General features: G+C 37.2%; 2 protein-coding genes across 5 annotated transcripts in view; one reads left to right on the top strand and one right to left on the bottom strand.

Annotated features, from left to right (window-relative positions):
* Nucleotides 1-443: 443 nt before the first annotated feature.
* SPCS3 (signal peptidase complex subunit 3) lies at nt 444-7,840 on the bottom strand. Of its 2 annotated transcripts, none has more exons than XM_031596625.2 (5): nt 7,560-7,840; nt 5,173-5,246; nt 2,514-2,590; nt 1,307-1,422; nt 444-900 (listed from the first exon to the last, which is right to left on the bottom strand). In XM_031596625.2, exons 1-5 carry the CDS (start codon nt 7,700-7,702, stop codon nt 768-770), a joined length of 543 nt encoding a protein of 180 aa, XP_031452485.1. In that variant the 5' UTR covers nt 7,703-7,840; the 3' UTR covers nt 444-767. The 2 variants fall into 2 exon arrangements, with proteins under 2 accessions (XP_031452485.1, XP_089995064.1); XM_090138938.1 differs by having other exon boundaries at nt 5,173-5,243.
* The window catches only part of ASB5 (ankyrin repeat and SOCS box containing 5), a 35,720-nt gene continuing 19,542 nt past the window's right edge, over nt 7,500-23,677 (top strand). Inside the window, exon 1 of one of the 3 annotated variants that reach the window (XM_090138931.1) lies at nt 7,500-7,634. Coding sequence is in view for 1 of the 3 variants with exons in the window: in XM_031596621.2 (XP_031452481.1) it covers nt 17,612-17,807 (196 nt within the window). In the remaining 2 variants the exon portion in view is untranslated. Of the gene's footprint in view, nt 7,635-8,023; nt 8,044-17,596; nt 17,808-23,677 lie in introns of those variants that run through there. The other 2 variants (XM_090138932.1, XM_031596621.2) reach the window with 2 other exon arrangements.

Below are 23,677 nucleotides of genomic sequence, written 5' to 3'. Positions count from 1 at the left end.
TGTTGAGCAGATAGCAAAAGAAAATAAATAAAATGGTCATTCTTTAATGAAAGCTTCTACTTTCCTCACAGACCTAAACTCAATACCTTGAAAGAGTTCTTTTTACTGTTCTAATTAGGTGCATTATCTGTATCATAAGCAATTATTAAAATGTTTCATGATACAGAAATGTGGATATGCCACACATCACTGACACTCAAAAGGAGATCTTCAAAAGGAGATCTATGGGATGACCACAGTGGATTATGAATGGCTGTTGGCAGTGTTAGAAAGGATCAGTTACCTTGCTGCAACACAAATTTTTGCATTCAGCAAAAATATTATTACACAGAATAAAACTTTCTTTCAGGTACTCGCAGAAATTTCATTTAGATCTCAGTTCTGCATTTGCATTCTATGCACATAATTCTCAGAGTACTTAAAAAACAAAACAGTAAGACCAGTTTCCGGTGTAAAAATGTTTATTTAAAAGAAAGGTAGGTCTATACCAGATGGCCAAGAAAAGAAAATGAACAAAAAAAACAAAAAACAAAAAACTGGTTTCCCACCCCAACACCAAAAAACAGTACTCCACAATTTACCTCTACTTTAGGTTTCAATTTCAACATTTTATTTAAAAAAATTCAATTTTTTCCTTTTTCCATGATGCTGAACCTGAGGAAATTAAGTACCTTTCATAGGAGGGTTGTGTGGGATGTGTGAAGAAACCGCAATAAAATTTATTCACAATATACAAGTATAAAAATATGTTGCTTCAGTATTATAATTTAATAACTTTTTGTTGTTTCATAGGTATCTGGGAAAGGTACAGACATATGTCCTGATCCTGTCACAAGAGGTAGAAGGCCGGCATTTGGTACAACATTCCAGGAAAGCGTCAAAGTGACATTCCTGTTTCCCCTGCAAAAAAAAAAAAACAAGAAAGAAAATCAGCATAAGTACCAAAATTTACCTAACCAATACTAACATTAACTAATGCAGGATGAGAGTAATTTTCATGATCCAGAAAAAAACAAAAAAAGGGATTTTAAGTTTTACATAATCACTTCATGAAATATTCCGTTTTACAGTTATTTATTTTTTAATTATTCTAGTCTTTTGGAGTTGAGTGCAGCACAAAGCCAATTCTGTAGAACAAGGATGTTAGAAGCATGACCTTAGGATACATGTACAAAGACAACAGACTAATGGAATATACATACCTTATCATAGCAATACAAATACTTGTAAAATGAGAAGCATGCAAGTAAATGGAGATGTCAGGATTAAAAAAAACAACACAAAACCACCAAAGTGATTTACTTACTTGAGACCATTTCCATCATCAAAGAAAAAGTACTTCGACTTCATGTCTTTTAAGAACAGCCTTGGATTATCTCCTCTCAAAATGATCTTGTCCCAAAGGACCACTTGGTTCAGAGCCTAAAAACACAATTACAATTAAATTAGCAAGATCATGTCTCAGAGCATGTCTGGTCACTGAAATTAAAAAGCATATCCACTGAAAAACTGAAGTATGTGTTCATAACACACGTAAGCAGTTTAACAAAAATAATGCTGTACACCAAGAAAACTGATGCTACTATGCACTGAAGTGTGGCATGATACCTGGAACAACAGAACAGCTCAGTGCAACACCACAAACACGATTTTAGTAAGTCAGACGATTTCAAAGACAAAAAGTATGATAGGTGTTCCTTTGGAATTGCAGAAGTTAGTTTTTACAAGAAGAATTTAGACTTTTTTTCAGACAAAAGACAAATTGAGCTGCATTGCTCAGGTATTTAATTTTTTTCAACTTCAATGGGGGAAAAACATCTCTACTTCAGTTGCAAGCATAATTCCAAGAGTTGTATGAGCATATCAAAAAGGTGGATCCCAAAATCTTACTTAACTGTATACTGATCTAAGTAGAGAGGTAGTAAGAATGGCATGCAGTTAAAGTCTCATACAGTATGATACAGCACAATTTGTCCAGAGTAATTGGCTAAAGTGAGAACTGGAGATATACGTATAAACAAAACTATAATATGAAACAAGACAATGAATTCTCAGTCTTTAACAAAAAGTTAAAGACTGTTTGTTCTTGCAAATGCAGTATCCATTGCATTTGTAAAATAACTTTTTTAAAAAAACCTTCACTATATCCTTGCTGATATCAGCAACTAATGAAAATCCATGACACCTGGTGAAACTAAAGGCCACTACATCCATCTGCAACAAGTCAACTGGAAAAAGTTGGGGAAAAGTACATCTGACAGCACAAACATGTGAGAATAATTCAATTCTAAGGTACGCATTACTTTTCTTTCTGTCTACAAGGCACATATCAAGTTCAAAGACTTCCCACCATGCGGTTAAGCTGTTAAGAAAATAACCATTAAAGCCAGTGAAAATGGTCCAAGCCAGTAGGAAACTCTAGCACCTTAACTCTTCCCAGCAGAATTTCAAAGTGTTAAAAATCAATGCAGTACAGAATGGGTAATAGCTTCAACTTTCTCTTTTGTACTTACATTGTTTTTTGTTGAGTATTCCGCAGACAAATATAGAAACAATTGTTTAACATTCCAGTCAAATATACTCTGCAAATGTATGTACATTAAGGAAAAAGTTATCATATTGTAAACTTTTTATTTTCACTAGATATCCAGACCATGATGATTACAGCAAGTTCTTACATTTCAATATACCTTATTTTATTTACAGATCAGAGCTTTTCCAAGACTTCCAGCACAATCTTCAATCACTTTAAAGCCACAGATTTCATAAATCAGATTAAAAAAAATGAATAGCTATTTCATGTAATGATTTAGGAGTTCTATATTTGACATTACAAGTCAGTAACTTTGATCCATTGCTAGCTGACCTATCAGAAAAATCTTAAAGGTAAAGCAAGACAGAATTTTTCAGCAACTCTTTAAAACTATCATTTATACTATCAAGGAGCGCTAGCATCCAAATGAGGATGAAGGTATAATAGAACCAATCAATACATAATACAAAACTTACAGAGTGCAGAGAGCTCAAAGAGCCTATAATATCTGCATTAGAAAAGTCAGTAGACTACAAGTCTATCATACTGGAAGGGACACCTGAAATTATCAAATATAATTATCTACTTTCTACAAAGAACATTAGCTTATTCAACTTATAGATCTCTGCCCAAGATTTCTGATCAATGGTAAAACACTGAAAACTGCCATTCAAGACAATCAGAATAATAATGGTGATATTTTAAATGTCTGTTGTTCATTTAGCAATGAAATGCACTGTGATTGCTAAGGAAAATACCTCTTTAACAATAATAAAGATTAAAGATGATGTTCTACTCCCCCGGCCTACAAGAATGTCATCTTTATAATTCTATTCTTCTCTATCTTGGAACATTAATGAAACAAAACAGATTTTGATGCTGGTTGGAGAATCTATCTTGTCCTACTCATTCCAAGTCTGAATCAGATTTTGAAGACTCGAGTTCAAAAGCAAAGGAAGGAAAGAATTAAATAATTTCAGCTGTTATTACAAGAATAAGTGACTAAAATATTCAGGTAAAGCAGCTCCAGCTAAGTCAAAACAACAAAGTTAAGAAATCCCACAAAAAAAGATTTCCAAAATAATTCCTAAAGCCAGCCATTAAGTACAGACAAGTGAGCTTTTGAATCTAGGGGAAGGAGAGGGGAGTTATCTCCTAACAGTCAATGTATTTAATTCTCATTGGAACTAACAAATCACATCCATTAGTTGAGAGCCATATCTTTCTACAGATTTCATCCAAAACAACTATCGGAAAGTTATATTTTACAACTCTACATACTGCGAGATTTGTTTATGTCAAGCATCAAAGATTAAGCCAAATTTTTCTTAAGCAAATTTAAAACTACTGCTAGTATAAAAAAAGCCTTAATAGAACATAGAGTCTTTAACACCCACATACTGCAGATACTGTATGAGAACATCTACAGAGGTCCTGTCCTGCTCCCTCCCAATATACAATTCAATTAATCTACTTCAGAAGCATTTTAGTTTCTGGTTTGAATAAATACGAGCATTTCAGAGATACAACATAGTCTCAGGAGCTTACTTCTGCTTTCAGCTGATTGAAAAAACAAAACCTCCTCACTACCACACAAGAAACACGGGCAAAAATTCAGTTCACCAGTTCATTCAGCTTTTACATCCACTCAAGAACTGTATTTGATTTGCTTACTCAATGTATCAATCTCCTCTGAAGCACAGAGGAAATCTGTGCCTTGTCTAACACAGTGACAAAGAACAGCTAACAGGGAAAAATTATAGGAATTTCAGCCCAGCTGCAAAGCAAAGCTTTGTGTAATCACTTCAGCTAAAACATGCTACCTTATATTTGGTACTGATTTCCTCTGAAAAAATAGGATTTTTGTATCTTAATCCCAAGAATGATTTCCTTTCATCGACAAAACTAATGATACCCACAACTCACCTCCCTTTTCAATTAAAAAAAGCCAATAAAAAAAGACTAACAGGAATGACACACAAAAGGAGAAACACAAATAAGCTGAATAAAGTTATCAGCAATAAGAGGGTAAAAATAAATACAGTAGATTTTTGCAGTACCTTGTATGCTTACCAATGAACTGAATGGTACTAAGTGTTAGAGATTTGATAGCTTAGCATCTAAGAAAGTAAACAAACACCATTTCTTTTTAAAGGAGGACAGATACTTGTATACAACTAGAATGCAGCTGGAATTTTAAAAATCTCAGCACAGAAAAGCTTCAAAGTTACATCAGAGTTTCTAGATCCATTACGACAGTCTAACCACTGCATTATATAAACGCTGCAACTAGTTCACACCTCAAAACACAAATACCATCTTCACTTAACACTAACATTGCCCTGGCATTAAAATGCACTTCTCTACAGAGCTTTATTTTAAGAGCAGGCATAAAAAAAAAAAAAAGCAAAAGAAACAGCTCACCCAGCGCCATTTACAGAACAACTACTCCAGGTTCTACTTTCATGCCCTAGATATGCAAAATACCATTTTTTTTCACCGCTTTAAACTCAGACTTTAAGACAAATTTCTGTCTTTTTTTCAAGTCCTACGTATCAAGATTATAAGTTAACAACAATAAAAGTCAAGATCTTATTTCAAAGTGTTTTCAAACCATTTTTTTTTTCCATTAAGGATATCTGCAGTGATGTCAAACGTGACGAACGCCAGATCACTTCTTTCTCTAGGTCCAGTGAAATCTTCTACATTTCTTCTAAGATAAAACAAAACAAGATTATCTTCTCCTTATTTCTCTCTCACATTTTAAGCAAATTATTATTCTGCATACTTCCCCCATGTGTTCCCTGTACTTCCTTACAAAAGCATTTGGCTAAAATATAACCACATAATACAATAAAGCCTGCCTTCCAGAATGTTTAGAGCCCCAGTTTTAAATGATGGGTTTTACCCCCACAGAAGTCTATGTAAATTACACAAAAACCCTGAAATTATTTTCCAGTTAAGGACCATTTGCAGTTTTCTGTACCTAAACCACATTACATTTTTAGCAAAGTGTGCGTTACCTATCCCCATCTTCACATTTGTAAGCCAATTGGAAGGCTGGCTCTACAGCTGACAATCATTTAAAATAATATTTATTGACTACGTTAGAAAACCTTCAGTGTTTAGTCTCATACAAGACACTCCAACCATTCTGATTAACTGTCATTAATTTTGCAGTTTAAACAACTGAGAGAATTTCTCCTTGGCATGCTCAGTCATTAAGGAAAAAAAGGAGGAAAACACTTAATTCCTTTTACCTTGTAAAAATCATAGACAAGTTTTGGAAGACTTTGCTACAAATCCACTTTTTGAGAAATTATCTGACATTGCCATAGTAAACTGTGTTTAAAAAAATAGAAACAAAAATAACACAGGTTTTTATATATATATATATATATATATATATAGTTAAAACTTAGCCTACCAAACTTACTGCTACAAGCTTACGCTGCAACAGAAAGCAAGCTGGCAATGAACCATGAGCCCTAATTCCTCATGTAACAAAGACCTTGGGAATTATGAACTTACCAGTTACATTTATTCTGCTGTTAAAATTAGTCTGCTAAAATGTAATTTCATATAAAATAAATTCAGTAATCTCAGAGGAAAAAAGTATTAACCAGTGAAAACCACATTATTGGATACAGTAATTAAGAAAATCACCACCCAAACTCACCAATGTAAGACTTGTTAAGGATTTCCATTCCTACGCAAACATCTTTTTAAGTAATAATTCTTGTCAAGCACTTGACATAATTTCCAAATAACTGCCTGTCAGTCTACTGGGGTAATGGGCCTGAAGATGGGGGCCTGTGGAACTTATTAGAAGTTCAACAGAAATACCTCAGGTATAATGCCTCTTCTTTCATTACTAGCAGATCCATGCATCACTGAAGGGACAGGTCACATACATTTCATCTAGGTCAGGCATTAGCACAAAATTAATGCTGTGAAATTCAGCAGAACACTCTATATTTCTCCTTGTGCCAGTTTTAAGCTTTTTTTTTTTTTTTTCAATCCTCTACTCAGTATACACACAGGGCTAACGGAGGTGTTAAAGCAATCCAAAAGGTGACTGCAGATCCCACTCTATTTGGGATCATTTCGCCTTCCAAAGGCTGCTGCCAGCCATCCACAAGCCTTGGGGTGGCTAAGCAGCTCTGAGAGCTGCTTTAACTCATTGACGAGGCCCAAAACAAGCCCAGTAAAGAGGAAAAAAAAAAAAAAAAAGAAGAAGAAGAAAAATAAAAGACAAATTTTGACTCAAAGGAAAGTTAAAGATCAGAACCGTCCCATTCTCAGGTCTAACTCTGGTAAAGAGCCATGCCAGCAGAAGCAGGAGTCAGGCCCTGGGGCTCTTAGTGGCAGGAACCTGGCTGCTGGTGGAACCGCAGCCATGCGTGTTGGCCACCGTGAACTTGATGCAAGCTTCCTGTGACAAACTCTCAAAAAAAAATAAAAACCAAAATGCTGAATAAAAAGGTTACATCAGCCCGCTGTGTCCTGCGGGTATGGGGCTTTGTGCAGGATGCAAAGGAAAACAAAATCTCCAAGCTGCTCTCAAGAGAACGCGTTACCAGCTGGTTCAGATCTAGCTCGGTCACAGCACGGCTCGAGCCGGAAAGGCCCGTGCCGCCCACCCAGCTGCAGCCCCCGGCGGCGGGCCGGCCACCACCCAGCCGACCACGCCGCCGGGGTCCCATCCAACCCGCCTCGGGCAGCCCCAAAGCGCGGAGCCTCCGAGCTCGCACCGGCCGCCCGGCGCAAGCCGCCGCTGCGCGGCACGCCCCGGCCCCCGGCCCTCCCGGAACCCCGCCCGGCGGGGCGGGAGGCGGCGAAGCGCCGTCGTGGGGCTCCCTCATTGGCCCCGCCGGGGGAAGCGGAGCCCCCCGCGGCCGCGGCCGCTTCGGCCGCCGGGCGGAAAACGGGGATCGACGGGGAGGAGCGGAGCGGAAGGGCCCGCCCGCGAGGGTCCCGGTGCCGGGCGTTACCCCGCCCGCCCCGCCGCCCGACCCCCACTCACAGCGTGACCCGGGACACGGCGATGCTGACGGGCACGCTGCGCTCCTTGAAGGCGGTGGTGATGAAGCAGCCGAAGGTGAGCGCCGCCATCACGCTCAGCGAGAAGGCGAAGAGCGAGTTGGCCCGGGACAGCACCGTGTTCATCTCCCCCCCCGCTCTGCCCGCCGCGCGGGCTCCCGGGCTGCAGCCGCTGCTCGGGCCGGGGTCGGGGAGCGGCTCCGCCGGTCCTGAGCCGCGGCACAGACGGGCGGCAGCGGCGCCGTCGCTTGGGCCGCGGAGGAAGGGGCGCGCGGCCGGCAGGGAGAGGCGCGGCCCCGCCGAGAGCACGCCCTGCGCCTGCACTGCGCCTGCGCGCGGGGCCGCCGCGCTTCCCTCGGGCGCCGGCAGCGGGTTGGCGCGGGGCCCGCCTCCGCCTCCCGGGCAGCGTGCTGTGTCGGAGGGAAGGATGCCGAAAGAAAAGCCCCGCCCGCTCGGTGTGGCTGTGGGTGAGGCTTTTCGTGTGCGTTTGCTTTCTGTCTCGAGCAGGCGTCCTGACAGCTTGTCTGCCTGAGAGCCGGCAGAGCTCAGGCACGGTCGCCCTCGTCTTGAGCTGCGTGTGATGGAGGCGGTCCCCGACTCGTTGGCATTCCCGTTTTGTTATCTGTACACTTAGCGTGTACGTCATCTTGTCATTACAATGCTTTTCTGTACCAAAGGACTCTGTGATCCCACGCCATTTGCGGCACAAGGCAGTCCTTCGCCCTAGTGAGTAGGTTGGAATTTCACTGCGGGTTGCTGCCAGCACGGTGGGGTTTATGCAGTGTGTTGGTTCATTCGCCATCATTGCAGACCCTTCCCCAGGGCTTGTTCCTGCCCCATGGAGCTGGGGCGTTGTGAGTCGCAGGAGAGGAACAGTGTATGTCGTTTTCTTTCCATTTCCTTCTAAATCATTGTACAGTAAGCCTGAGTGATACGTGCTTTTGTTTTTATAGAGTCTGTACAATGGTATTTGTGTGTTTAACTGTATTATGTATGCTAGGCCTGATTAATACCAATTCCTCAGGGTAGACAACAGGTGTCAGCAGTGGTTCAGTTATATTTAACTTCCCAACACTACTATTCCAGTGTAATGAATGCTAGGAGTTGGCACAGGAGTTAACACGCAGGGATCTGAAAAGGTAGAAGGCCTGATAGAATCATAGAACCGCTCAGATTGGAAAAGACCTTAAAGATCATTGAGTCCAACCACAACCTAACCATACCACCCTAACTCTAACAACCCTCCACTAAATCATGTCCCTGAGCACCACATCCAAACGGTTTTTAAACACATTCAGGGATGGTGACTCAACCACCTCCCTGGGAAGCCTATTCCAGTGCTTAACAACCCTTTCTGTAAAGAAGTTTTTCCTGATATCCAACCTAAACTTACCCTGGCACAACTTGAGGCCATTTCCCCTTGTCCTGTCACCAGTGAGAAGAGACCAACCCCGCTCTCGCTGTAAGCACTTTCAGATACTGGAAGAGAGCAATAAGGTCTCCCTTCAGCCTCCTTTTCCCCAGACTGAACAGCCCCAGTTCCTTCAGTCTCTCCTCATAGGACATATTCTCCAAGCCCTTCACAAGCCTTGTTGCCCTTCTTTGGACCTGCTCCAGCACCTCAGTGTCCTTTCTGTACTGACATGACACCTGAAGGGACAGTGGGAAGAAGGCACAAACCATCAGGCCAATCTGAAATAGAAATATTATGGTGCTGTTTCTTTTTTTCCCCCGTAACTCAGTCAGGTCTGAAATTCAGGGAAGAAAACAGATCTTTCCAGATAAAGGTAGGGAAAAGGATTAGGATAGTACTAATTCTCTCTTCATACACTACATAAATACAGTGATCAACAGATTTGCGCTACAGATTATTAACTTTAGGGGGTGAAGGTATCCATGGGGATGTGCTATTGTTTTCCATGTGTCTGTGCATCTCCCATAGTGAAATAAGTTGCAGACCCGAACAGGATTGTCTCTTTAGCAATGTGTTGTTGTTAAATTCTTTGCCAGTTTGCGTGTGATAATTCTGTGTTTTCTTCATGTTCCAAAATAATTCCAGAAATACGGAGCTCAGACTTTCTTGTGTAAAGGTGTATATCAACTTTTGTTTGATGTTTTGATTTGCTATTCAAAACATCACTTATTGGGAGATGGAGGTTTTATGATTTATGGTTTAGAATTGAATGTTACTGAAACTTTGGATAACTGTCACTGGAAAGTGGATATATTCCACCAAAATATTTGTAGACTTAGCAGCAAAAAGGAAACTTGCTGCAAACCGGGAAAATTAAACATTTTGGAAGTAACAAAATCTCTGCTAGCATGGAAAAGATAGTTACAAATAATAAGAGTATTATTTTCTTGTATCTGTAGTCCTTATAGTTGCTGTTCTTGTCATTAGATATTAGAGAACTCCACTGCTGGGAAAACATAGAAATTTTGGAAATAAAGTAGTAAAATTTACAAAGCAGCAGTTGAGTACATGCAGAAAGTTGAAATCAAAAGGTCTAGGCAACTTCATGTTAGCTCTGTGTTCTTAAGAGAAATGAATAATTATGGCTGTTACTTATGGAGTTGTGAATTTATTTTAAGAGAACCTTTAATTTAATGTCACTTAAAAGAGAAGTATTTGCTCTCTGATGTACATGTGCTCTTTTTGTGTAGTATAAGCACTTCAGCAGAATTGATCCCAGTCAGCAGCTGATGCTGATGGTGGTCTTCTGAAAGAAAACAGCTTTGAACTTTGGGTGAGGTGTTCTACTTTGATGCTCAGCTTTGTGAGCACCTCACCCTACTTTTACCTCATTCTCTAAGTCATTCACAAGTTCTTCATCACAAAGTATTTTTACATCTCTTGTAAAAGCACCAAGCAGAGACTGTCATGCCTCAGCTTGAGGAAAAGAATGTTTTGCCAGCTCTGTCATGATGATATCATTTAACTGATACCAATTTTAGTGGATGGAAAAACCTTTCTGATATTATCACCAGCCATGAGAGTCAGGATATAGTGACTCCTGGATATCTGCTTGCTGTATAATCTTTTTACTCTCAGCACTTCCAAGTCATGAAATTGTCTTAGCAGTTTCATATATTAAGACCATTCATAGGCACCAGAAATATGCTTTACAGGAAAAGGAGATAAATTAAGCCACTTCTACTTGGTCTAGAATAAATTGTGGCCAAAAAATAAAAAATAAAAACATTTTAAAAAATGAGGAGAGTATAAAGATAAAGGAAAGAGATTATATCATCCCTTTTAGGAGAAATTTATGATAAAGAATCAGTTAAAAGGTTAAAGCAAAATTAAAAGATAGGCCATAATGTAGAATAACAACCAGTAATTATGAAAGGATTTCAAATTGGTGACAAGAAACATTCACCACTCAGATATTATTATTTCAGTCAATTTTTTTGACTTTTGAATAATTAATGCTCGTTATCTTGACAACATAATTCGAAGCCCTTGTAAATAAATAAATAATGATTTTCTATAGATCTGAAATAGTTTATTACCTCCAGGGAATATTTATTCAAATAGCTGAGGTCTGTATAGGTTACAAAATAGCAGAGAGGCATTAGTTACAGGTGCAAACATGGTCATTTGAAAACTGTCCTCTGAAACAAAATTTCCATTGGTCCTATTTTTCAGATATATACTAACTCTTATTTGTGATGAAAAACAAATCTTCACATCATGGGTTTTCTGGAATTTCAATGTTGCTGACTTGTTTATTTGTTTTTAAGTAGAGATAGCTATTTAATAAGAATATGTCACTGTGCTGTTATTACAGAAAAGATTGACTGTAAAAACTGCAAAATGCCAGACTAAATTATGTGAATTCAGATTACTGAGCTGTCTGCTAGAGAAACAGCAAAGTTAGTTCTGTCAAGGCAGTTCAAATATCAAATATTTTTGGGGGACCCAAAAAAGGTACTATGGAAAAGGGAACGATGTACAAAATAAGGAGACTCTTCAAAGATTAATTAATACAGCTATATCACTAAGTCCAGTATCAAAAATTACAGCCAAACTTCTTTATTAATAGGCAGTTTGTACATGAGTTTCAACATTATTGTTCACTACTCTTCAACTGGAAGTTGCTATCTCTGTAGCAGAATGGGTGATAAGGTGTGCAAATGCTTTTTAGTGAAATGTCCAGCAAGTTAGTTTATTAAGAAGTTAAAATTAAATTGCCAGATTTTGAACTGAACTGGCTAAATGCCAATATACATTCCTCCCTGCTAATTTCCAGGAAGGGAGAGAGAGGGGCAAGAACTTAGAGTGGAGGAATGGAATGAGCAGCTGGATGTGCTAACTTTTAAAATTTCTATGGGCAAGACTTTTATCTGTCAACAGTCTGTGTGTGTCTGCTGTCTGACATGTTTCTGGTTTTAGTAATGTCTCCAAGTAGATACGTGACTTCTATTGGAATCTTCTGCTGTAGTACTCTTAATAACTGAGTTGTCCCAATGGACTGAAATAAATATTGTAGGACAAATGTAAAGTACTTCTTAGCAGAATACAGATTGAATTTATTTGTAAGCAGGTCAGTTATACAGTGTAGGTATCAGCTTTACTGTCAGTTAGTAGATGGAGTGATTAAGCAGATCAAACATGCTCATAGGATAATTATAGAATTACAGAATATCCTGAGTTGGAATGGACCCACAGGGATGATGGAGTCCAACTCCTGGCTCCACACAGCACCATCCAAAATTCAAACCCTACGTCTGAGTGCATTGTCCAAATGCTCCTTAAACTCTGGCTGCTCAGGGCTGTGCCCACTGCCCTCAGGACTCTGTTCCATGCCATCACCACGTAGAAGGACATTTTTCTGAACACAACCTGATCCTTCAGAGTTCCTTTCCATTCCTTTGGGTCCTGTCACTGCCATTAGAGAGCAGAGATCAGCAACTGCCCCTTTGCTCGCCTCGTGAAGAGGCCATAGGGTACCACGATGCCTTCTCTCTGTCTCCTTTTTGGGCTGATCAAGCCAAGGGACCTTGGCTATCCCTTATGTGTCTTGCCCAACAGGTCCCTCAGCATCTTTGTAGCTGTCCTCTCCTTTAATAGTTTCGTGTTCTTCTTATATTGCGGTGCCCAAAATAGTGTTGCTGATAGCAGAGATTGTTTGATATTAGACTTATAGTTGAAGTGGAATCTATCACCATTGTGACAAGCAGCTGTACACTGGGTGTGTAACAAAGTGATATGGCTTTAAAATTTCTGTATGTTCTTTTCAAGGATTGAGAGAGTTAGAAAACTGGAATTTCATAATCATTTTAATATCTGTGATACTTTTTATGGTTTTAAATATATGTTATGTGAAGAGTGTCTGGAATGTCAGAAGGTATTGATTGATGTTTAAATCCTGGGACAGTAATTCCATCCTCTGTAAATTCAGATTTGCATGTCTGTATGTTGGAACTGTTTTCCAAAGACCAAACACCAGAATAAAATCAGTTTAAATTCATTAAAATTTAGCATTTGATTAAATAAAATTTTCATGATGTTACAAATGCAAAGTTGTATCATTCCCGTGGTTCAATAGTGGAAGAGCTTGATTTATATAGAATTTAAGTTCCATTGGAGTACTGATTTTTAATACAATGGGAGGAGTAAAAATATGCACCTGAAGGCATGAATTTGGAGTTTCTTGAGCAATTCAAGAACTGGTCAAAATAATGTACCATAGCAAAATATCGAGAGGAACTGGATATCTAACAAAACTGAAGGCAAGTCTTTGTGCATTAAAGTTTTTTAAATAAACTGATGTCTTTCATAGTCTTACAAGAGAGGAGGAATGGTGTCTAAATTCAAAGCCCTAGAGAGGAATGAATGTCAGAAATCAGAGCATGTCTACTGAGAGAAGGAAGGTAGTATGTTTTATGGTGTTTGATTTCCTCTTGTGCATAAAATATCATTGCATTGCACTATTTGGACAAGAAAGATAGTAGCAGAAACTATTGTAACTGTAAAATTCTTAGAGAAGTGTAACTTCGGAATTAGTTACAACGTTGCATTGTGTAGATTCTTGATGGACTTGACTTTAAGGCATTTGAGGATGAAAACAAGATGTGAAAAAAGATGTAGGCCTTTAATTCGTTTATTTTAATAGTGTTGCATTTGCCACAATTGGCAACACAACTCTTAGATTTTTATTTGGAGAATCAAGCTTTGTCATAAGTCAAATAAATTTGTAGAATTTTTAAGGATAGCCAACAGGTAGCAATGAAAAACAGTAGATCTGAGACAGTGTTGCACTTCTCTGGACCAAAGTTTGTGTTCTCCCACTTTCTTTTTTTCATTCCTCCAAAACAGTAGCACTACATCTGTACCGTCTCTTCCTATTTTACAATGAAGAATGATGTCTGGATTGTTCTATTCGGCTTGAGTTCCTGTTTGGACCCAGCAGCTGTTTCATGTCCTCCAATTTCTGAACTCCTAGCTATCAGAGAAACATGGTTTGCTTGTGCTTACGTTGGGAGGTGTAACTTATTAAGGGTACAGCTCAAAAGAACATTTGGTATTTTTAAAGGTTTTATTGACTCTGTGTATTGTCTGTTGTGGTAAGCCCTTTATAATAATATTTATTTCTAATATTTATATTAGAATAATTTTTTGGAAATTAATTAAATGAATTATCATTCGGTATTTCATTTTATTTACGTTATCCAAATTTTGCATTAAAAGAAAAGTTATGTACCTGATTAGTTTTTGCTATTCACCTATTGAATATTTCAATATTCATCTATTTTCACCACTCACCTATTGTTTTCACTCTGCATTTACAACAATGAAGTCATCTACAGAATACTGCTACTCAGTGGTCTTATTAAGCCCATTTTTAAAGTGACAAAGTGAGGCACAAAGGAATTTCTTTCTCAGACGTCAAAATTATTGAGGAAATCAGAATGTCCAGATTGAGTCCATGCTGTTTTAAGTGCTTTCATATTTTTATAATGTTGCATATTGATCTCTGTTTGGAAGCCATCACTGTTCCGCACTGCTGCAGATCAGACTCCAGTTGCTTCACATTGGCATGCATTACAAAATTTGGAACATTTACTATTGCCATCTTTTTTATGTTCAGGTACATTGACAGTCACATCAATTGTCGTTTTCTTGTTTTATTCACTCAGACTTATACTTTCTGATTTCAGTTCCAGCATCTGTAGCTTTTTTTTTTCTATTTTCCCAGTCTTGCTCTCAATTATTTTGTGTTCAAGTCTCATTCTTTACATTGTTGATTCTTCCAAAATACCACATGAGCATTAACATTTAAACCATCATTCTGTTTTCATGTCTGTTTTCACATGAGAGTTATGGGGCTAGAAAGAAATAACAGAAATATTACTAGGACAGTAATTTTGCTAAATTTGCTAAAATAGCTTCTTCCTATGTGTGAACTTAAACTCTCAAAACTCATAATTCATTTCTTTAGCATACTGTTTATAGCCATGGAGAGAAAATTAGGAGAGAAAAAATGGAAGAGAAGCTTTGATAGAGGAATAGTCCTGCTCTTTCTTTTCCTTTTTGCTATTTGTAAATGCAGAAGATTTATAGGTCAATGAGGTTGTGTTTTTTTGTTTTTGGTTTTTTTTTTTTTTTTGAGAAATCACTTACAAATATTACATGCATCTATAACCTTATTTTTCTAAAGGCACTCATTATTTTTTTGCTCTTTACTGAAAAATTCAACCTGAAGAAGACACCTAAGGACTGAGAAATTTCTCTGTTCAGTGATCTGTCTGCTGCAGTTAAAAGAAGCATGAAAACAGTATTGTAAGTGGATGATTAACTCTGAATGCTGCTGTTAACTCTGTTATTTATAGTAATTGCTATTTGGATTTTTGCCTCTACAAAGAAAGGCTCTTCTCTTTTGTTATTTAACAAAACATGGGAGAAGTCCAGATGAAAAAGAACACCTACTAGATTAAACACTATGCAGTCAGGTTAAAAAAAAGGGGGGGATGGGAGGGAGGGAGGGGGTTTTCCATTAGATAATTGATTCTTCTTTATTCTGCATGGCAAATTTGCAAAAACAGGTACTTCAGGTGGTTTGGGAATTGTGAGAAATACGGAAGAAGTAGAGATATGGAAAACAAATGAAATTCATATGCTGAATGTGTTATTAAGGGAAATATCATTTCTGCTAATGCTTAAAACGGAAATTGGCAGTGCTTGCTCAGAACATAATGCCTATTTATCCTTATGGAAAACATGACACCTCAATTCAGTGTCAGATAACAATGTGCCAAATATAAAAAAGGATTTTCATTTGGTATTTTAAGTACTCACTTCTACTTCTAACTATGGTACAAGGAGAGCAGTTCCTATTCTAGCTGGATGAGAAAATGTCTATAAACAAAATTTAGGAGAAAATTGATACTTTTTTTTTTTTTCACAGACCAATACAGTTTAGACTGTAAACTACTTTGTTATTGCCCCTTGTAGTTACTGTTTTCTATGCAGTTTGTTCTTTTTTCCCCAAGAATAACAACTGAATGTCTGCTTCTCTCAAGATAAGCACAATTTAGGTCTTGTCTGTTAATAAATCATTATTTTTTTTCTAAGCATATATATTTTTTTTATCATTGTCTTTTCTTCATTTATAAATGTTTATTTGAGTGTAATTTTCAGAAAATATTAGTTCTTACTATAATAAATCACTCTTGGAGCCAGGTGATAAGAGGATTATTTTGTCACTTTTTCTTTAGAAATATTTTTTCATATCATATCTGCTATGCTGTTCATTAAAGTCAGGGGAATCTTTGGATATAGTGACATTTGGATCATACCCATGGACAGTTGCCAACATTCTAAAATGTTCTGTTTGGACAATCAAACATGAGAATCCAGAGAAGAAGAGAAAGGGTGTTTTTAGTTTAGAATTACTATGTGTAGAATATTTAAAATTATAAGTAAATATATTATTTCTTTTTTAATTAAAAGGAAGTGCAATGGAATTAGAACAGGACCCTCGCTTATGCTGCCACAATCCTTTATTTTAGGGATATGGCTTACTGAGGAATCTAGTTCTGTCCTGCAGCTCCTCCATTTGTGTCACGTTCTGACACCAGCATTTACTCATTACTCACTAGTGGAACAATTTGTGTGTAACTTCTGATAACTGTGAGTAATAAGCTTCTGGTATATAAACTAATTAATTCATAAAGAATCTGAGGAACTTTGATTCCCTTCTCTAAAACTGGTCAAGAAATAAAGCCTGTTATGTCATTGGCTTAAAATAATACAAATCTGCACAATGAAATATGTATCACAAACATTAAAAATATTCCATGCTATATATTTAATGGTGCCTTTATGGGTTAATTTTCCATGTATTGTGATCATATTGATAAAAATATATCAGTGTTGGATTCCAGTCATCTGCTCTGAATGCCATTTTTGTATAATGGTAAAAGCCATGTATACTAGCTATTTTCACTCAGCCTGAACAAAGTAACAGGAGGTGGTCTATTTTAAATATATGTTTCTTTATTAGAGTATATTTCAAATATTTAGTGATGTGGGCTGTTTTTGTAAGAAAGATACTGTCCTGATAGTAAATGAATACACATAAAAGAGCAGTTGTACTCAAGCAGGATAACTTATTTTAATAAGAACTGATTTATTTACCTGAATTACTGTTTTAGAATATGAAACTGTAGTTTAAAATAATATTGTTGGCAGAGTCTTTTAAGGCATCTACAAATAGGATAAATAAATGGATTAGAAATGCATAATTTGGAATGAAACACACCTTATAAGAGGAACAAGTACAATCCAGAGTCTTGGATTCTCTTTCTGTTACATTCCGACCCACTTGCCAGGCTAGCAGGAGTGTTAGTGAACTCAATACTATGTACAGTATAAATAATCCTCATATTTTGAGCAGCAAGCATCATGACCAGCTGATATTTTCTTTCCTACGGACCAGTTGTTCCCAAGGGTGCGTGGCTGAAGCCATATGATCTTATCAACACATTTGAGAGCCCTATCCAAACACTGAGAGAGCTTTTCGTGCAGCAATGACTGTCATAGAAGAAAGTCGCCCTTTTGCCCAGCAGCTATCCAATGTCTATTTTACTATACTTTCTCTTTTTTGTTTTAAACTCTTTGTGAAGATCAGCCTTGCTATACTTAGTCATTTCTACATTGTAAAAGGGAACCGTAAGGAAGCAGCAAGGATAGCTGCTGAATTTTATGGAGTTCCTCAAGGACAAGGTATGTTTATATTTACTATCTAATCACTACTGTTTGTTTTTTTTTTTGTTGCTGTGTGTTTTTTGTTTTGATTTTTTTAGGCAATTGCTTATCTGCAGGAGATTTTTCTGTAGTTCTCTGTTATTTTTAACAAAAATCTGAAGCAACATTGTTCGATGTTTTTAAGCAAATTAGTAGTATTTTTTGCAGGAAAACATGTTCAGAATGATACTGAAGTATTGTAGTCAGTGTCTTGTTAAGAGAATGGCCATGGCCTATACTTAAGAAGGCTGTACTTAAGATTGACATATATTTCCACTCTAGTACACTTTTTCTATTCTTAATTGCTTTAAAAATTGATCCCATTTTAGCCATATGTGGGTGAAATTTTCCACATTTGTATGTTATTATTTTGCAGTACTCCAGTGAAACTAATCCATGTATTAATGATAATTATTTCTTGATTAGGGGTTTCCTGTGATTTATTTGAGATTATTTGAGAAGTCCTTCTGCTTCCTTTGAATTTGCATCTTGGCAGGTATCAGGAAGCTACATGCTTGTCAAGTTGAGCTTTTGGGTGTCTGTGTGACCCACTACATTTTACTGAGTTGAAAGCTCTTTTAAAATTCTTTTTTTCTGTTTGCTCAAGCAGAATTTTGGCAGAGCTGTGTATTGCTGTTTCCACAAGCTCACCTCTGCTGAGCCAATGCCATTTTCATTTAATTCTTCTTCTGGGTCACAGAACACACAAAACTCTTTTCTTGATTATGCTATCCTATTGCACAACTGAGGCATGCTTTTTCTCAATATGGGGTCCTTGCTGCCTTGCTTGTGTCTTGTGGTTCCTTTTGTTCTGAGATGACAGAAACTTTAAGTTAGACAGCATAACAGGAAGGGTTGTCTCATCTCTTAGCACATTCACCACTCATCTCTAGGTACCACAAAAAAACAAGAAATAACCTGAGTTAAATGCAAAGTGGGAAACAGTAGAAATATGCCAGAAATAGCTACAGATCTGAAGATCTTTTCATTCTTCTATACTGCGACAAAGCAGAGATTAGTTTACGTTACAGGATTACTTGAGGTGGATTTATATTGTGTCTTCTCTGCATGATTTAGGAAATTCTGGCTCGTGGCTTTTTCATCTGAGTATGTTAATCAGAACATTTGAACTATTACATTACTGTGCGTGTGTGCTTTTCTGTTAATAATTGTATAGGTGTATGTGTGGGTGTATGCATGTACACGTATTCATTGGAGTGGGATGGCAAGGAATGACCATCTGTCCCACTGGCAGAAACACTCAGAGGGAACATGTTAGTCTTTGCTTGAAATTGGGAAGAACTTTTTGTTAGAAACTTCAGCTAACTGTAAGGTGGATCAGTCTGGGAAGACTGATAGAAAATCTGAGTAAGGAAGGAGAAGGACTGGGAGAAAAGTAGAGGGAAAAGAATAAAATACATCAAGTTGGAAGGCATTTGGTCTTCCCTTATCTTGCAGTCTGCAGCTTTGCTTGTGTTTGTAGAAGGGGTCATGATACTGCTTCAGTTCACAGCATGTGGTGGCATTGGGTTTGTTTATGTTTGTGAAGTACAGTTTGGGGATGCCTCAGTAGAGACTGTACAGTACCATGTAACTTTGGGTCTCAACTTCTCAAATGTCTAGAAGATGTTCAGTAAGTTATGTGAAGCTACAACTTCTATTAAATGATAAAATTAAATATTGAATATCCACTTAATGAGTGATCTTGATATGTGTTTTTATTAAGCACACAAAAGCCTTAGCAGGAAACCTCCCCACAAAACAAAAAAAAAAATAGCCTATCATTGCCTAATTGAAGTTTATAGTATCTTAAAAGTAACTCCCATTAGAGGAAATGTTAGTTTTCATTTTCTAGTTTAAACTTGATTACATACTCTTAAAATCCTGTTAGTGCTGGTAGTTTCCTTGTAATATTCCAGAATTACTTTTTTTGCTATTAAAATGATTTGGCTACAATAGTGTGCTATAGTATTGAAGAAGGAAAGATCTTTTGAAAATGTGTTAGTAGCCACAGGCATTATTGCAGTTTTACCAACCTGAGTTCTTGAACTAAAATTAACCTTTCTTTTTGCAAAGCCTGTGTAACCGAGGACATTTTATGTACTGTGCAGTTGTACTTGATGGAACTTCTTTTATCATACCGAAGGTGTATAGGTCAGTACAGGATTTGAGGCCTATGTAGTCCTGTTGCTAGACAGAAGTGATGAAACAGATTATATTTTCTTCTTAAATAATTCAGAAATATTTTCTCTCTAGCTTGGATAGTCACCAGACTACTGTGTTAAATTTATTCTTTAAATTTCAGTGCCTATAGTTAATCAGTAATGTGTATGTGGCATAGAAATATAAGAATTAGATCAGTGTTCAGCATTAGGTAAGTCCAGAAATGTGCATATAAAATCTCTACTAATTATAAGTCATAAAATTTGTTTATGAAGATGAAGTCTGAGTAACACTTGTGTAAAACTAAAAGGCACCTTGAGAGGTAATTTGGACTCTATAGTACCAAATATACATGGATTGTCAAATGTTTGTAACCTATTTCTAAAATGTTCTGTAATAGTGATATCTGTGGTATCTTTATGCAACCAGTGCTGATTTTTACTGTTCTCATCAGTAGAATGCTTCCCACTTATCCCAAGATCTACCTAAATGTTTATTTACGTGAACCAAATATATACAATGTAATTAAAGTACTTAGGAATTTTTCTCCAAATAGGAAAAGTGATCAGTTTAAAGACTATTAGCATGCATCTTCTCACCTCTGTACTTCTCTGGAGTAAAGAGGACAGGATTTAACTTGGTCTGTGCTCCTAAGCTTTGTTTTCTAGACCTGGAATTACTGTGGTTGCCATGTTTGGACTTGTGCTAGTTCAGATACAGTTCACAGACATTTTTATTGATGTTTGGTTTCCCATGTTAAATAGAGTGCTCCAGCTGAAACTTTATTAGTGGAACCAGTGAAAATATCAGTTGCATAAAAGTGGGACAGTTATGTCATGTGCCATCTATATGATATGTATTACTTATGTACTACCTTCTGGAGTGAGGCTTTTTTTTTTTCCCCCCCTCAATAGTATAGTATTATGAATTCAGTCTGTAGCCAACTATATACCTGATGTTATAACAGTGTCATCTTCATTTGCCTTTTTCCTTTATACTTGCCTTTAGCTAAATTCATGCAGATGATTTCTCCATTGCACTGAAATCTATTTTGAACTGTTTCCCTCTGAGCAGTTGGAGCACCTGCAGTTCAGTGTCATATACTGATTTCAAAAAAAACCAAATGCAGTAGTCTATCATGTACAGTATTAAAACACTGAATAGCACCAAATGCAGGAGATAACTGCGCAGTCTTTTGTATTTTTTTTTAAAGTGCATTAAAGACTATGTCTTAATAAGCTATCAGAATTTTTTTTTTTCAGTGAAATTGTAGTATTACTACTATAAAATAATTAAATGAAAAAGGAATCCATTCTATTGTAAAGGTTTCATTTACTGGGTCACTTTTAACTTTGGCACTGATCTTGTAAACACTTACTCATATACACATACTTGCCCCATTGAATTGAAAGGGACTGATTTGTTATTCAGAAGTAACTGCTTTGTAGTCAGGGTCTTACAGCCAAGTTATAAATAATTATGATACCTAGCTTTTCTTTTGTATTGTGCTGAAGTGAAGCTGTATTTATTCATTATTCTATGAAAATCATGACAGTTGACACATTATTTATTTATTTTATGGAAAAAGTCACAGCACATACATATTTATTCACTTCTAAAGTTCTGCACCCTATAAACTGACCTACACAAATGAACTTGCTTGCAGATTAATTTGGGGTATAATTAGCTCCTTAATAGGCTATCTGCAGTGACAGTGACCTGCACAGTAAGATTAATTCTCTTCCTGTATTTCCAGACCTGCGGAGAGTCAATAACTCAGGCTTTTGTGCAGCTGCTGCTTGATAGAAATGGAAAGATCAAAAGCAACCTTTAGCCTATTCCTACTATTCCAACTGGCTGGCCATAGCATGAAAGTACTCTACGTATACAAGAGCTGAGTTGAAGGTTCAGCTGATATTTGTATTTTCTTTGCATTAAGTTGAGGTAGGAGGATGATAGTAGAGATAATTTAATAGTTGGAATTACAGTTCCCATAAATGCATACTGGGCAAAATATTTTATCAGAATTAAAACTGACATTCAGTAACTATCAGAATGTTTGTAACTACAAGCACATAGTGTTGCAGGGGAACTTTCTTCTGAAATAATCATTTGGTAGAAGTTATTATATACAGCAAACAGCTCGTCGTGCACTGATACAGATATATGGTGTCTGTACAGAAGCTAAGTACTTTTGACAACGTGAAATGTTTCATTTTTAATATCCTAATTTTAATAATGTCAAATTCTGCAGAAACCTTCATAGAATATCACCTTATGCATAACTAAAAATTAAGTACACCAGGTGAGTTCAGCTAATCTTTTAAGGTCCTTGCCATCCTAAGCCATTCTCTGATTCTATTATTTCTCTCCAGAAATGGAGATTGTGGAATCATAGAATAGTTTGTTTTGGAAGGTCATTTAAGATCATTTAGTTCCAAACCCTCTGCTTATTTTTTAGGGCATCTTTATACTTGAATGAACATAGCAGCCTTTCTTTGCTTTATCTGCCTTAGCCGTGCATGGTAGAAATGACCAGTACTTCAGTTATTCCTAGTTACCCTAAATGAAGCCATTCATGGCTCATGAACGCATGTTGCTTAAGACTGGAGTCTATCATCTTTTGGTATTATGAGACTGGCAAACAGTCTAGGTCTTCTGTTCCCCCTTTTTTCCTGTACACTGATTACTGCTTGGGCAGACTCAAGAAACCAGGTTCACTGAATGCAACTCAAAAATTGGAAATAATGCTGTTACACTGAAAGAAAGCTTGACTTCATTTTTAAGTGCAGTGAGTGATTACAGAAGACTTTTCCTATTATTCTGTTCTAACAAGTTGCAATTGATAATGTCACTCAGCAACAGTTGTTAGGTAGGGAAGAAAGGCATGAGGCGTTTTCTCAACTTGCATTCCACAGAGATCACAGTTCTATTAATAAAAGCCATATAAGACCTCTACTTGCTTCCTGGATACAATAGAGATTCATTTAGTAATGATAGGAATATTGTATGGCATACCTATTCTCCATACCACTCAGTGTAAGGCGCCACATTTAGCATTTGTTTTTCATATGCAGCACGTAAGCTGATGGTGTAAAAATGCTTAAGATAGTGTGAACGTTCTTTTTGAAAAGTTCAAGGGAGTTTTTTATGATGGAGCTTGTCACTCTCTCTTATACATTGAATAACTTTGGCTTATATGAAGAGCCAGACTTAAAAATCCATCTCAAGATTTTAGGCATTTGCATAGAATGGAGCAAATCACACTGAGTATCAACAGGATACCAGAACTGTTCTCCCCTGAAGAACGTAAGTTACCTTAAGGGCATTTTGGTGAGGGCCACATGATGGAATTAGACTGGCATGGGAATTCATGAGGCTGGAGTCCTGACTTGTCTGCAGCAGCAAAAACCAAGCACATCTCTTGTAGAGCACTGACTCTTCCCTCACCTTAAAGAAAATCTCTGAGGCTTACAGAAACTGCCAGTGTAGATATCTGCTGGGGACCGTTTGCATGCTTGCTTTCCTGACAGAAACTGAGTTATCCTATCGTGTAGATTCTTTTTTATTACTATACACTGAAACCTCTTTGAGAGGACTACAAGTCCTATATAATGATCAATATCATTCATGTGTGCCATCTTAATATGTGTCTTTTCTGAAGGTAGACATTAAATTGTTACAAA

Source organism: Phasianus colchicus, chromosome 4 (assembly GCF_987193195.1).
Source record: "Phasianus colchicus chromosome 4, bPhaCol1.hap1.1, whole genome shotgun sequence".
Classification (NCBI taxonomy): domain Eukaryota; kingdom Metazoa; phylum Chordata; class Aves; order Galliformes; family Phasianidae; genus Phasianus; species Phasianus colchicus.
Note: the sequence above shows the minus strand (reverse complement) of the source record. Positions and strands in the feature narration are given on the sequence as shown.

Bases quoted from the DNA above. Each gene is read 5' to 3' on its own strand.
- SPCS3 (XM_031596625.2), bottom strand. From the start codon at position 7,702: ATGAACACGGTGCTGTCCCGGGCCAACTCGCTCTTCGCCTTCTCGCTG. The intron at 5,247-7,559 runs GTGAGTGGGGGT...GTTTTATCTTAG, and splicing joins GCCGTGTCCCGGGTCACGCT to AAGAAATGTAGAAGATTTCA. The intron at 2,591-5,172 runs ATATCCTTAATG...TAATGTACATAC, and splicing joins CACGTTTGACATCACTGCAG to ATTTGCAGAGTATATTTGAC.